The 13,737-nt window shown below is 45.2% G+C and overlaps 1 protein-coding gene across 1 annotated transcript in view; it reads left to right on the top strand.

Moving 5' to 3' along the window:
- The window catches only part of LOC144828312 (uncharacterized), a 168,282-nt gene that overhangs the window by 102,334 nt on the left and 52,211 nt on the right, over nt 1–13,737 (top strand). Inside the window, exons 3-4 of the mRNA XM_078686400.1 lie at nt 4,406–4,578; nt 6,580–6,683. Of these exons, the coding sequence (XP_078542526.1) occupies nt 4,406–4,578; nt 6,580–6,683 (277 nt within the window). The remainder of the gene's footprint in view (nt 1–4,405; nt 4,579–6,579; nt 6,684–13,737) is intronic.

The following is a 13,737-nucleotide window of genomic DNA, read 5'->3' as shown; positions in this document are numbered from 1 at the left end:
CAACCACCTCGGCTTGTTTGAAAGAGCGGGGGACAGCCCCAGTGACCAAAGAGCTATTTATGAGGGCCAGGGGGGGCTCAGGACAGGAGATGAAAGCTGCTCGAAGAACCGAGGGAGGACAGCAATCACGAGGAGAGCCAGAAGAAATTTTGTGCAGAAGCGAAAGAAAAGTAGCCATCAGGATGGGGGGAATAGCAGTAAGAGTGTGAGAGTTGGAGTATTTAGAGGGCTCAGAGGTTAGGGAGTGAGCAGGTAAGGTTTGAGCAGCAATACTAGATTTAATTTTTGCTATTTTTTCAATAAAGAAAGCATTCAAGGAATCGCACAGGATTTGGGAGGGAAGTGGCCCTAATGTAAGTCTGGCTGGGTTAGATAGTTCTTCCACAATGGCAAATATGTCCTTCGACTTATTTGTAGAGTCCATAATTTTAGTGGAAAAATAAGTGGATTTAGCAAGAGCTATAGCAATTTTATACTTTTTCAGTGAAGAGGAGAATAGTGGAGTCTGCGTATTAGGGTGCGATGAGAGACTGTCGAACGCCCCTGAGAGGTCAAGGAGGATGACGGCTGCTGTTTCTCCTTTGTCCAGTAAGGTAAGGATATTGTCTGCTGCGGCAAGGAGGGCGGTTTCCGTACTGTGTTTTTTTCTGAAGCCGGATTGGGAGGAGTCGAGGATTGTGTGCTCGCCGATGAATCTGGTGAGTTGGCTGTTGTTGGCTTTCTCGATGACTTTCGCTGGGAATGGGAGCAGCAAGATGGGTCTGTAGTTTTTGAGGTCGGTGGGGTCCGCTCAGGGTTTCTTCTGGAGGGGGTTGATCTCAGCGTGTTTCCAGTTGTCAGGGAACAAGGAAGTTGCCAGGGAGCAGTTGATGGTGCGGCAGAGCATGGGTGCAATGGTGTCGGCGGCTCTGTTGAATATGTGGTGGGGGCAGGGGTCCGTGGGGGCCCCAGAGTGGATTGACTTAATCGTCTTCAGTGTGTCTTCGGTGGTGAGGGCTGGTAGTAGTCGATCGCTGGCTTCAGGGTGTCGGGGTTGTTGGTGAGGGTTTAGTGTGTTGGTTGTCTTCATCGAAGTTGTCGTAGATGCTCTTGATTTTGTGGTGGAAAGGTGCTGAATTTGTCGCAGAGATCTTGTGAGGGAGGTATGTGGGTGGACTCGCTGGCGGGTTGGGGGAACTTCTTGATGATGTTGAAGAGTTCTTTGCTGTTGTGTGCATGAGTGGAGATTCTGTCTTCAATCGCTTTTTTCCTCGTTTTTCTGATGAGTTGGTGGTGGGCATTGGAGGCGGCTCTGAAGTTGTTGTGGGCTTCTGTGGATTTTGTGTTCCTCCAGGCCTTTTCGAGGTGGCAGCAAGCGTGTCTGGACTCACGGGGTTCAGTGGTGAACCATATAGCTTTCTTGGCGTGGGTGTTGTTGTTTTTCTTGAGGGTGTCTATTGTGTTGGTGCTGTCGGAGATCCATCTGTTCAGGGTTCAGGCTGCTGTATTGGCGTTGTCGTTTTCCATGAGGGTTGGGGTGAAGTTGCTGAGTGATGAGGTTAGCTGGTCGTCCATCAGTGATTCTGGTCCAGTTTCTGCATGGGAGCATGTGCTGGTGTCTGTGGATGTTGCGTGTTCTGAAGGTGAAGTTGACGCATCGTTGGACAGTCCATGGGAGTTCGTTTGTATGGCTGAAGGTGATGGAGTTTCCTGATGTGAAGAAGGGGTCGAGGGTTTGTCCTGCTGAGTGCATGGGTTCGGTCATGATCTGGCAGAGTCCAATGTTGTGAAGATTGTCCAGGAGGGATGTAATGCTGGGGTCCAGTTGGTTGTCGAGATGAATGTTGAGGTCGCCTAGTAGGGTGTAGTTGGACGCGATGGCTTGCAGGGAGATGATGTCTGTGATGGAGTTGGCGAAAAGTCTGCGGGGTCCGGGGGGTTGGTAGATAAGGGTTCCATGGAGGGTGGAGGTAGGGCTGGCCAGTATATTGAAGTGAAGGTATTCCATCAGGTCTGTGGGCTCGTCGGGGAGTGTGCGCAGGCAGAGGGTGGATTTGTGGACGAAGGCAATTCCTCCTCCAGGGGGGGTGGGGAGGTCCTTCTTGGAGATCTTGTAACCTTGGGGAATGGCAATGGCGGTGTGCGGTCTCGAGGTGGTGTTGGTCCAGGTTTCTGTAAAAAATGCTACGTCCGTGGTAGTGCTGTCGAGGAGGTCCCAGATTTCTGTGGCGTGTTTGTGGAGGGATCGGACATTGAGGAGGAAACATTGCAGGGTCTTCGGTTTGGTTGTGTTCTTGCTGGCGGATTGCGCTGGGTCAGTGGTCTTGGCAGTGCTGCAGGTGTGCCAGCAGCAGTGACAGCTGAAGGGTCCGTGGGTGTCGGCTGGTGATGCTAGCTTGCAGTTGTTGTTGCGGCCTGGGTTGAGAGTGTGGAGTGCCGCTGGGTCATAGCGTTGGCGGTGCAGAGATCCAGGGTTCCTGGCGCTGGTCACAGTTGGGTCGCGGACGGGCGCAGACGGGCTTGCCTTTGGCCGCCATTAAGTAGGGGTCGGGGAGGGCTGGACAGCTGGGAGGCGGGAGCGGGGATGGGAGCTGGAATGGGCCGGTCGCACTTGTCGTGCTGGGGGTGACGGGCTGCGGGGGCAGCAGCGGAAGGGCAAAACAGGCTAAAAAAGGCAAAAGGAAAAAGGCAAAAAGAGAGAGAAAAGTGCAAATAAGGTAGTAAAGTGCAAGAAAGATGGGAGGAAAGACACAGAGGACAGTGGAGAGTGAGAAGAGGAGGATGAGATGAGGGTAAAAATTGAGTGAAAAACGGATGAAAGACACAGGAGAGTGAAGGGGTAGCTTGAAATGAGGGGAAAACGACAGAAAATGGAGGTTAAGACCCAGAAGAAGAGTGAAGGGGTGATAGAAGTGAATGAATAAACAATTAAAAATGGAGCGAAAAAGCAGAGCAAGAGAATGAAGACAGAGGTCCACTGGACCACCAGGGATGAGGCGCAGGTGAAACCTGTGGGTGGAGGAGGGCCTTGAACACCAACACTCGAGAGTGCAGGGGCTCGGGGAAGGCCTCACTTAATGGTAGAGCTCTGAGGGAGGGAGAGCAATTTCACTGACAATGAGTCAGTGGTCTTGCTCGCCTTTCCCCGCAGTGGCCGCCATTAAGTAGTGGTCGGGGAGGGTTGGACAGCTGGGAGGCGGGAGCAGGGAGGGGAGCTGGATTGGGCCGGTCGCACTGTTCGTGCTGGGGGGAAGGGCCACGGGGAAGCAGCGGTAAGGAAAAACGGGCTAAAATATGCAAAAGGAAAAAGGCAAAAAGAGAGCGAAAAGTGCAAATAAGGCAGCAAAAGTGCATGAAAGAGTGGAGGAAAGACACAGAGGACACAGGAGAGTGAAGGGGGGAGCTTGAAATGAGGGGAAAACAACAGAAAATGGAGGTTAAGACCCAGAAGGAGAGGGAAGGGGGAGATAGAAGTGAGGGAAAAAACAAGTGAAAAGGGAGAGAAAAAGCGCAGCAAGAGAATGGAGACAGAGGTCCACTGGACCACCAGGGATGAGGCACACGGAAAACCGGCGGGTGGAGGAGGGCCTCGAACACCAACACTCGAGAGTGCAGGGGCTCGGGGAAGGCCTCACTAATGGTGGAGCTACGAGGGAGGGAGGGCAATTTCACTGACAATGAGTCAGTGGTCTTGCTTGCTTGAGTGAAAAAGCAAGCTCATGCACTTATTGTGTGCACTGAGCACTTTCGATAATACAGCCCCTGATGTCCTCCCATCCTCGTCTGTCTTCGGCAGGATGTCTCAACCCCTTCCCAGTCCTTTCCTGGATTTCAGATATCCTCTCCCCTTGGTGAGTCTTAGGTATTTCTTTCATTTCCAAAATATTTGAAAATATCTGGTGTCCCACAATTCCACCTCCATATAGGTTTCAATCCTTGTCCATCACCACACAAGCTGCAGACCCTCTGTCTCTACAGAAATAGGTCTATCATATATGTCTCACTGTCTCACCAATCCTCTGCTTCCTCTGGGCCTGTTTGACACTCCCTTCAGGTTTGGTGAGACCCCCAGGATGCAGGAGGCATTGTCCCTCAGTTCTGTGTCAGCACAAGGCAGGCGGTGGACCACCAGCTGCCATTCCTCCATACCTCTCCTGTCCCCAGACCTGTATATTACATTGGATGGGCACTGTACAGCTTCACAGTGCAGAGATGTCACAGACATATTAGTAGATACCTGAACACATTATCTGTTCTCACTCATGGTGTCACGTAGAAGCTGTGCACAACACACAAGGTCTTCTCGTCACAGGCCGCTCACAGCACTGCACTTATGGCGGATTCACACTGTCATTCCTTGTCCGTCATAGTGTTTCATATGTTTGTGTCTTATGGCAGCTGATTACTTCACTTTTTCTGCTTTTAGGGCACTATTCATCTCTTCGCTTACTGAGCTGCCCCATGGATTGGCTCCTCAGTGGAAACAGATGTTATTACTTTTCCACGATGTATAACAAGGAGGGGGACTGGGATGAGAGCCAGAGAATCTGCTCCTCGCACAATGGGTCCCTTGCACTCTTCGACACCCAGAAGGAACTGGTAAGGACAAGAAACTAGAAAATAATATATATAGGACCACTTACCTTTCATTCAGAGGCATGCAGGGATGTTTGACACCCCAGGCAGTAAAAATGTGTTTCCCACCTACACCCCCCTTGCTCCCCACCCTGCCCCTCTACTGGCAGTTGAGTCTCATTTACTTCTTTTATGAACATTCAGTGTCCCTCCTGTGATGATTCCCAGGTCTTATCCCCAGTTCTTCAAGAGGAGGGTTTGAAACATGTGAGCTGGCATACCTACTGAATATCCGGAAAAGTATTTAATGTGTTTATTTAATCTTTGTAAGCGCTCGATCACCATCATAGACATCTTGGCGCTGTGTGAAAAGGAGTATCAGAAAAAAACAAGAAACAATTATAAAAACCTTGGTAACAACTTGTAGCAGCAAAAATGACCTATAAATACCAGACACACTGACAACAAAACTGGGGAGCAAGAAGTCCTTTATAATGTGTTTAAAATCTATGTTTAAATAGGTTCCTACTATATTATTATTATTATTATTATAATTAAAATATATAAGGCGCAACACTACCCAAAAAGGGGTTCCCAGCACCTGGCAGATCAAAGAACATGTAATAGTTTTAATGATTACTGGTTAAAAATCCAAGTTTTTAGTGATTTGGGAAATTGGACATACTCTGTTTCATTCCGAATAGAGGTGGGAAGGAAATTCCAGAGGGAGGGACCAAGGTATGCAAACGATCTACCACCCACATGAGATAGTCTGACTCTGGGCACCGAAAATTTCCCTTGGGTAGATGAGCCAAGGCATCGAGGAGGCACATAGGGACAGACCTGGGACTGCAGGTATTGAGGTGCTACACCTATTTTGATTTTGAACATGTAGCTCAGGGCTTTGAACTTGATTCGGTTCTCAACCCTGAGCCAGTGCAAGTCCTGCAGGTGACCGAAGACAGAGGTGGCTCTAGGAACCTGGCAAAGTAATATTGCAGCCGAGTTCTGAACCATTTGCATCCTGCGAGTCACCTCCTTGTTGATCCCATGGTAAAGAACGTTACCGTAGTCCAGTCTTGAGGTGATTAGAACCTGGACTACTGTTCTCTGGGTGGGCTCTGGCAGCATCCAAATGATCTTTTTTAGTCACTTCAGGATGGTAAAACACGTGGTGGCCACCTTGACAGCTTGATGTTGCGTGGTTCGTGAGTCATCAATATTGACACCCAAATTACGGACTTGACTGGAGGGTTGAGGACGTGCACCCATCTCACTAGGCCAATGTTGTGGTCCCCAGAGATCCTTGTTTTTACCCAATATCAAGACCTCTGTCTTCTTTCCGTTGCGCTTAAGGTAATTAGCCTGCATCCATGATGCAATTTTAACCAAGCCCAACTGGAGGGGAGTAATCTCGGCTGCACTCTTCATAGAAAGAGAAAAGATAGTCTGGGAGTTGCCTGCGAAAGAAAACAGGGACAACCCAGCATCTTCAGCTACATCAGCTAAAGGTCTAACATAAAGATTGAATAGTAAAGGGATGAGAATGGAACCCATGGGTACCCCATAAGGTGAAGTATGGGTATCAGAGCTGGCTGTTGGGGAAAAGACTTGGAAAGTAAGGTTGGCAAGAAATGAAATAAGTCAATGTAGGGCTGAATGCTGCACTGAAGTCCAGCAAAACACCGGCCAGAGTGTCTCCAGCATCCAGGTGACGAAGCAGTATTTATGTTACCCCAAGTAGTGTTGTTTCCATTGAGAAACCGGCTCTGAAACCTGATTGGGATGAGTGAAGGAACTTTTGTTATTCTACAAAATTGGAAAGCTGAGCGTAGATGTGTTTTTCCAAAATTTTAGAGAAGGCCAACAACAAGGAAGCAGGCCGATAGTTAGAGGGCAACACGGGATACTATATGATCCCATATGCAAGGACATACATGTTTGATATAAATATTGATTGATTAGCTCATTCAGTTCAATATTGTTTGAAAAAAATAGCTGGATTGTTTTTCTTTTCTGTTGCAGAATTTCTTGATGGTTGTTTCCTGTGAGCACCACGTGTGGGTCGGTCTGAGGAAGAGACGGGATGGAATCCAGTGGGCGAATGGGACCACCTGCAGCAGCAGCCTGTAAGATTCTGGCACGTTTTAATAATTTAATATTAGAAACATTATGTGTTTGTGTCCCACCTGAATAAACACTATGGTTAATGGATACAAGTGTGTAATGAACACCTGGACAGGCTCTGAGTTTGGAAGTCACAAGCCGAGAGCGTGGACTAGACACCGGTCCATGTCACATAAAATGAGCACTGGAAGTGCTGTTTTAAGATATTCTCTACCAAGCTTTTGGGCTCAGTGTTTTCTTAAGTCATCAAAGCACTTTATTGTATTGTAATTGCATTTATATCGCACTTACTGCCCCTGATGAGGCAACAAGAACTTTTTGGGCTAGTAGCACACTACTTCAGAACCCATAAAGGATTAGTGGTGAGTTAGTCAAGTGAAATATGAAAGTCATTTGAGTGGTGGATATGTTAGGCTGTTATTTGGATTGAGAAGGATAGCAGAGGGATAGAAGAGGGAAAATGTTTGCATTTATATAGTGTTTGCTATCCCTGATGAGGTGTTGAAGCCCTTTCTCGGCGAGTAGAAAGCTACTCTGAAACCCTTAAAGGATAAGTGGTGAATTAGTATAGTGAAATATGAAAGTAATTTGAGAGGTGGATATTTTAGTCAGTTATTTGGATTGAGAAGGACAGAAGAGGGAAAAGGTTTGCATTGATATAGCGCTTGCTACCCCATATGAGTTGTTGAAGCACTTTTTGATGAGTAGCACGCTACTCCGTAACCCAAACATGATTAGTGGTTATTATGTGACTCTGGGCAATAGCTCGCTTAATCTTCCCGACGGCCCCCAGCGCCTAGAGACCCTTATGGGTGATTGTGCGCTTTACAAATGTGGACTTTACTTTACTTTAGCATAGGGATATATGCAATTAATTTGAGCATTAAGATGCTGCTGAAGGCTTCAGAGATGAGGACCTGCAGCACCAATGTCAAAACAGATACTCACTGAAAGCAAGTACAGTATCTGACTGAGTAACTAAGACCTTATTTTTTTTATAGGGATGGAGTCCAAGTATGGAGAAAAGGAAAACCATGGATGGTATCAGTGGAGCTATGGGAGGGAGGCAGAGTGGTAGAGACTGTAAGGGAAAAAGGGTGAGGAAATCTCTAAAGACGAAGCAAACAGCTAACAATTGTACCCTGGATAGGATAGATTTGCTGATAAGCGAATGTGAGGATATTTTATCTAGTGAAACATCAATCCAGGTTCCCAGTAGTGATACAGCCACAGGCTCCCCCCATTTAGCTAAAACCACCATAGCCCAACAGATAACAATCCCTGCAATGTTCCACAAAACGAGTAAAGGAGACATTTTTGAGCCCCAAAAGGAGGGTCTGGCAGGAAAATATAGCACTATAGGGGAAAGCAAGGCTGGTTCCTCTGAGGTAAGGGAAATACGGGTTGTGTGTACAAATAGGTTCTCACCCCTTATAGATTTGCAAGAGCAAGAAACGGTAGATGAGGTTGTAAACAATCCCGGGATGTCATCATGTAGCACTCCTCTACCACCTCACATATGTAATATCACTGACTTACAGGGGCTTCCCGCTCCTATTGGTGAGTTAAAAGCAGAAGTAACACAAATGCGTTTAAAGTTGGTAGAACTATCCTCGAAGTTCGGCTCTCTATCACAAAGGATCCCTCCCCCATAGAAAGTTCTAGCCATAGAGTAAATCAGTCGGAGCATCCTAATCAGATATTTAAGCAGAGAAGCTATACTGCTTTAACTTCTATGGGTGCCCGGTCTAAGACTGTTGCTCCACATCATCAAATCACCAGAGATGTAAATAGTCTTAGAAAAGAGCTCATATCATTGGGTGGATCCACCTATGCATCTATTTTAAAACCAGACATACCACAGAACCAAATTAGGCACACAACATTGGGTGTTGGGCTCCCTATAAACACTTTTAGGCAGCACAATCGTAGTACACCCCCGGAACGAGATCTACACCAGGACCCAAAGATTTATATGGTTAATGTCCCCAAATATGTTAGTGGGAATACAAGAGAAAGCGTAGAGTCCCTTAAAAACAAGGCAATCCATTGGATTCGCCATGTTAGGGAATGCAGTTCTGAAGTTAGAGAAGACATATTTGGAGCCGAAAGACTCGCTCCTACTGGGAATTCCCGTTGATTGTATTGAGCTAATACTAAAGGACCATGATTTAGTTGAGAATTTGTTACTTCTAGAGTTTAGTACATCGTCTCCAGATCACTCTCTAATACAATTTAGACATTCTCCACTTGTCTCTGGTTTTGATTGCTCTGTGGGGCTAGGTGATCCACTGCTAGAAGGTACTTCACATCTTGATTCCAATGTATGACAGCTAAAATACCCCAGAAAGTTACCTATCCTGCCACAGACTGTAGTAATATCATTCATCAGCCTAGGGAGGAGATAGATATACTGAGCATTATGTCACCAGATAATAGTGTACTGCTATCTATGGAAGCCTCAGGGTCAATTTTTTGTGGTAATTCTCCGAGTTTTACTCACCCCGAGGTTAGTATTGCGACTGATAAGGGAGCTATCGATATATTTATTGGTACGACGAATACTATGCCCACACTGTGCCCAGGAAAAACACTAATGACATCCCTGTCTGTGTTGTCATGGAATATAACCGGTTTAGGTTCTAAGATTAGCTCTCCTGAGTGGCAGTCTTTCGTCGCTAAATACACTGTAAGCCTGCTTCAGGAAACCTGGGCAACGGATCCAATTCACTGCATAGGCTACCTGAATTATTATGTACCTGCGATCACCGGTAGAAAAGGACAGCCCTCGGGAGGCCTAACAGTCTGGGTTCACCAATAAACTGGTTTTGTTGTACAGGTTTTAGAGTCTCATAATAAGGACATACTAGCGGTTAGACTATTGTGGGGTGAGGGTAAAAAGCTTGATGTATATACGATCTATGCAAGGGGTACCAAGGGAAGAAAGTCAGAGGTGTTAGTAGCCCTGGACACTCTGCTCGACCAACATTCTAGGGGCATAGATGTAATATTAGCGGTTGATTTTACCTTGACCTTTGAACCCCTTCTAAATGGGAACTCTAACTTTTATGATGCTGAAGATGAGCTACGGAGGATCCCGAAACTAGACCTAATCCCAGTTAAAAAATGGACAGATGCCATAATACAGATGAATTCCCTCTGCATGGAGAAAGGTTTGAGGGCTACAAACAGCAGAACTCAGTCAGACAGAGATGGTGCATGTACTTCCGTTAATGGCTCTAGCCAAAGCCGTATCGACTTTGTTTTAATTCATTGCCAATTTTGGCACGCACTAAGGGATATGAGGGTAGTTGATCATATTGTGAGTGAACATAACCCATTATCTGCGGACTTTGAAATAAGGGCAGAAAAATGTACATCTTACTCTGAAGGGGATCTGATAACCCTAGATTTTATTCCCTTAAATAATATGAGGCGGCTGAAATGGGCAAACCTGTTAGTAAAGCCTGAAGTCCTAGCTATGCTGTCAGTAGATGTAAATAATGCAACATTAGATCTGGAAGAACTTTTGCTCAACAAGGTACCATCTGAGGAGGTTGTGGGTTTTCATGCGGAGTTTTTTAGACACCTTTGCACTTTTGTTTAAGACTGCCAAAAACAAGGGTATCAATCAAAAGGAGGAAAGTATATGGTTTAATAAAGAATGTAAGGAGGCCCGTAGTTCCCTGGGGAAAGCAATAAAGGATGGTGATATGCCTATGGTTCGGTCAGCTAGGCAGAAATATAAGAAAGCACAGGAAGTGGCAAAGAAATCCTGGGATGATAGCAGATGACAGGAACTTAAAAGGGCCTGTGAAAATAAAAACCAGAAAGTATTTTGGGATGTAGTAAGTAGGGGCAGGGATGTCCGCCATGCAGAACTGATTAATTATGTAAGTCAAGACCAATGGGTAAGGCACTTCTAATCACAATATGAGCTCTCTAATGAGGATGAGGAGTTATCTGACATTTCTTGTTTATTATGATGGTTCTGCCTTTAGTAAAGCGGATGTTGACTCTGCACTGGGCACCCCGCAGGGAGGCAAAGCGTCAGGCCCCCCGATGGAATTCAAGCCGATAAAACTATATGGAGCTGTTATATTTTAATTCTAATGAATGAAATTGCCAAAGGTGCACCGGTTCCAGAGTCTTGGAAAGGGCCTGTGATTATCCCAATATTTAACAAGCATTTGCAATGCAATAGCTCTTGCATTGGCGAGAGTTTAAGCTATTGGCATTGTAAATGGCAATGCCTTTCATTTATGTTTTAAAAACCAACACGTAAATAAAAGTCACCTATGCATCTATTTTAAAATCAGACATACCACAGAACCAAATTAGGCACACAACATTGAGTGTTGGGCTCCCTATAAACACTTTTAGGCAGCACAATCGTAGTACACCCCCGGTACGAGATCTACACCAGCACCCAAAGATTTATATGGTTAATGTCCCTAAATATGTTAGTGGGAATACAAGAGAAAGCATAGAGTCCCTTAAAAACAAGGCAATCCATTGGATTCGACATGTTAGGGGATGCAGTTCTGAAGTTAGAGAAGACATATTTGGAGCCGAAAGACTCGCTCCTACTGGGAATTCCTGTTGATTGTATTGAGCTAATACTAAAGGAACATGATTTGGTTGAGAATTTGTTAGCTCTAGAGTTTAGTACATCCTCTCCAGATCACTCTCTAATACAATTTAGACATTCTCCACTTGTCTCTGGTTTTGATTGCTCTGTGGGGCTAGGTGATCCACTGCTAGAAGGTAATTCACATCTTGATTCCAATGATTGACAGCTAAAATACCCCAGAAAGTTACCTATCCTGCCACAGACTGTAGTGCAAAGTCAACATCCGCTTTACTAAAGGCAGAACCATCATAATAAACATTGTCATTTACAATGCCAACAGCTCAAACTTTCACAAATGTGAGACCTATTGCATTGCAAATGCTTGTTTCAAATAGGTTTGGGATTTGTCTTGTTTTGTGTTTTCCCTATTAATGTTTGAGTGCTGTAGAACACAGTGAGGAATATGTCCTTTTAGTAACACTGGGAGATTGTCCCAAAGCAGACTAGCTCTCAACATTGTGAAATCCTGTAAGGGCCCGAACTGGAAGTTATTTCCTGAGGTTCACTAACATTGTAATGGCCAAGCTCAGTCCACTTTCAGAAAGCAATGGTGAGTGAAGAATAAACTCGACATGACTACCAAAAGTGTCATGTTGAGAGGTATATGCCCTGTTAGTTTCATTCAACTAATAACTCTGATCATACAGTGAGTTGGCTCACCAAACAGGGTTACAGACAAGAGCTCATTTGAGGGAACAAGTTTGTTTGCCTGACTTTGATGCTTGAAGAACGAACCAACAATTGAACTCCATCAGGCATCTGGCTATGAAAATGCCCCAGCTGTGATCATAACAGAGGATGAATGCCAAATATCCTGCAGGGAAGTCTACATAGAACTGTTTGTTACCACACCTGGGTTTTGATATCTGATGATAGTAATTGATGCAGAATTAGTCACATTCATTGCATGTTTTACTGTGGTCCAGGAGCTCCAAAAGAATTGAGCTACTCATTGTATATCATGTGATCTGAAAATAAACAACAGTTCTATTTTTTAAAGGGGCTGAATTCTGTGAATAGCTGGACACTGGAAGATTCATCATAGAAAAATCAGTCTGCAAAGGCACAGATAAGTGGTGAGGTGGAGTTATATGCACCATATTAGGGGACAATGCACATTGGAATTGAACAGTAGAAAGAATTGGAGTGATTTAATAATCATTTTCTTAGAGTGCTCTCTACGTTTGAGTTGTTTGCACATGGAGTGAATTATGTTATACCTATTACTGAGCGATGGTCGCCAACTACTTCGTAAGAAGACAATGAGCAAAACAAAGGAGGAAAGGCAATATGAATTTGGTCCAGTATTCACTCATCAATATTTAGGGTAGGAGACCTGGTGATTGCTCAAGAAAGACTTCTAGGTGGGAAGATTAGAATATCTCTCAAATATGCTCCTTGGACAATAACCAGAACAAATGGTGCCACAGTGATAGTGTGAGAGTGTCATCCAGAATCTCGATATATTATAATATATTATCAAACAGATAAAGAATAAACTGGTCTTTGAAAGTCTCCTAGGGACCCATATAATAATTCTGCCATACTCAGAGGATCTCAATCATAGTTGGAAGAGTCCTGAGCTGGTCAGCTTTCCACAACTGGCAGATGTGTAACGGCCCTCACAAGGGGCCGATGGTGAGTCGCTGGGCGAGGGCACTATACAGAGAGAGAGAGGTGATTTGGAAGATAACCACACCCAGGCGATCTCCCAAGCTTGTTGACAATGAGCTGTATTGTATTTCATGTTTGGAATTTTAATTAGTATGATATGCTATTTTATTTTAGGTGGAAAACAATGTGTGTTTACTGTCGCGCCCTGGCATCTGATGTCAGTGGCATGCCGACACTCCAGCCCTTTTCGAGGATTTACAGAGTGGGCAGACAAAAAGGGTAATTTGGCACTCAGTGGCCAATCTGCAGCTATGCTCTTTGGTTGTGAGTACAATTCAGTAGCAGTGCGTGCAGTCTGAGTATAGCTTTAAAGATACAACCAATCATGTGAGAAGCCAGGTGGGCTCACAGCAAATCACAGGAGAAGAGAATGTGTGGGAAGAGCTAGAAGGCAGAATGAAAAAGTACAGATTTAGAGGTGATAATCATGCCTGGTTTGCCAGAGTAATAAATAAAGTGTCTAGAGTCCAAGCTGAACTCTTAGGTGACCATGATCGGAGGTGCACTGGTGGCTTCTAGGAAACGACAAGGCTAAATTGGGCAACACTATTTCCCTTTTTATCACTACCCATCAAATGTTACTACCCATTTCTTCACCTCGCTCCTTGTGTGGGGGCATAGGTGTGCATATGTTACATGAAGCATCTGAGTGTACATTTGCATAGTCCGGCAATAATCCTTACATGTTTTGACTGCATCGACTTGGAAAATGCAAAGCAAGCCAGAGGCACATTTGCATGTGGCTAGCA

Source organism: Lissotriton helveticus, chromosome 4_1 (genome assembly GCF_964261635.1).
Source record: "Lissotriton helveticus chromosome 4_1, aLisHel1.1, whole genome shotgun sequence".
Taxonomy (NCBI): Eukaryota; Metazoa; Chordata; class Amphibia; order Caudata; family Salamandridae; genus Lissotriton; species Lissotriton helveticus.
Note: the sequence above shows the minus strand (reverse complement) of the source record. Positions and strands in the feature narration are given on the sequence as shown.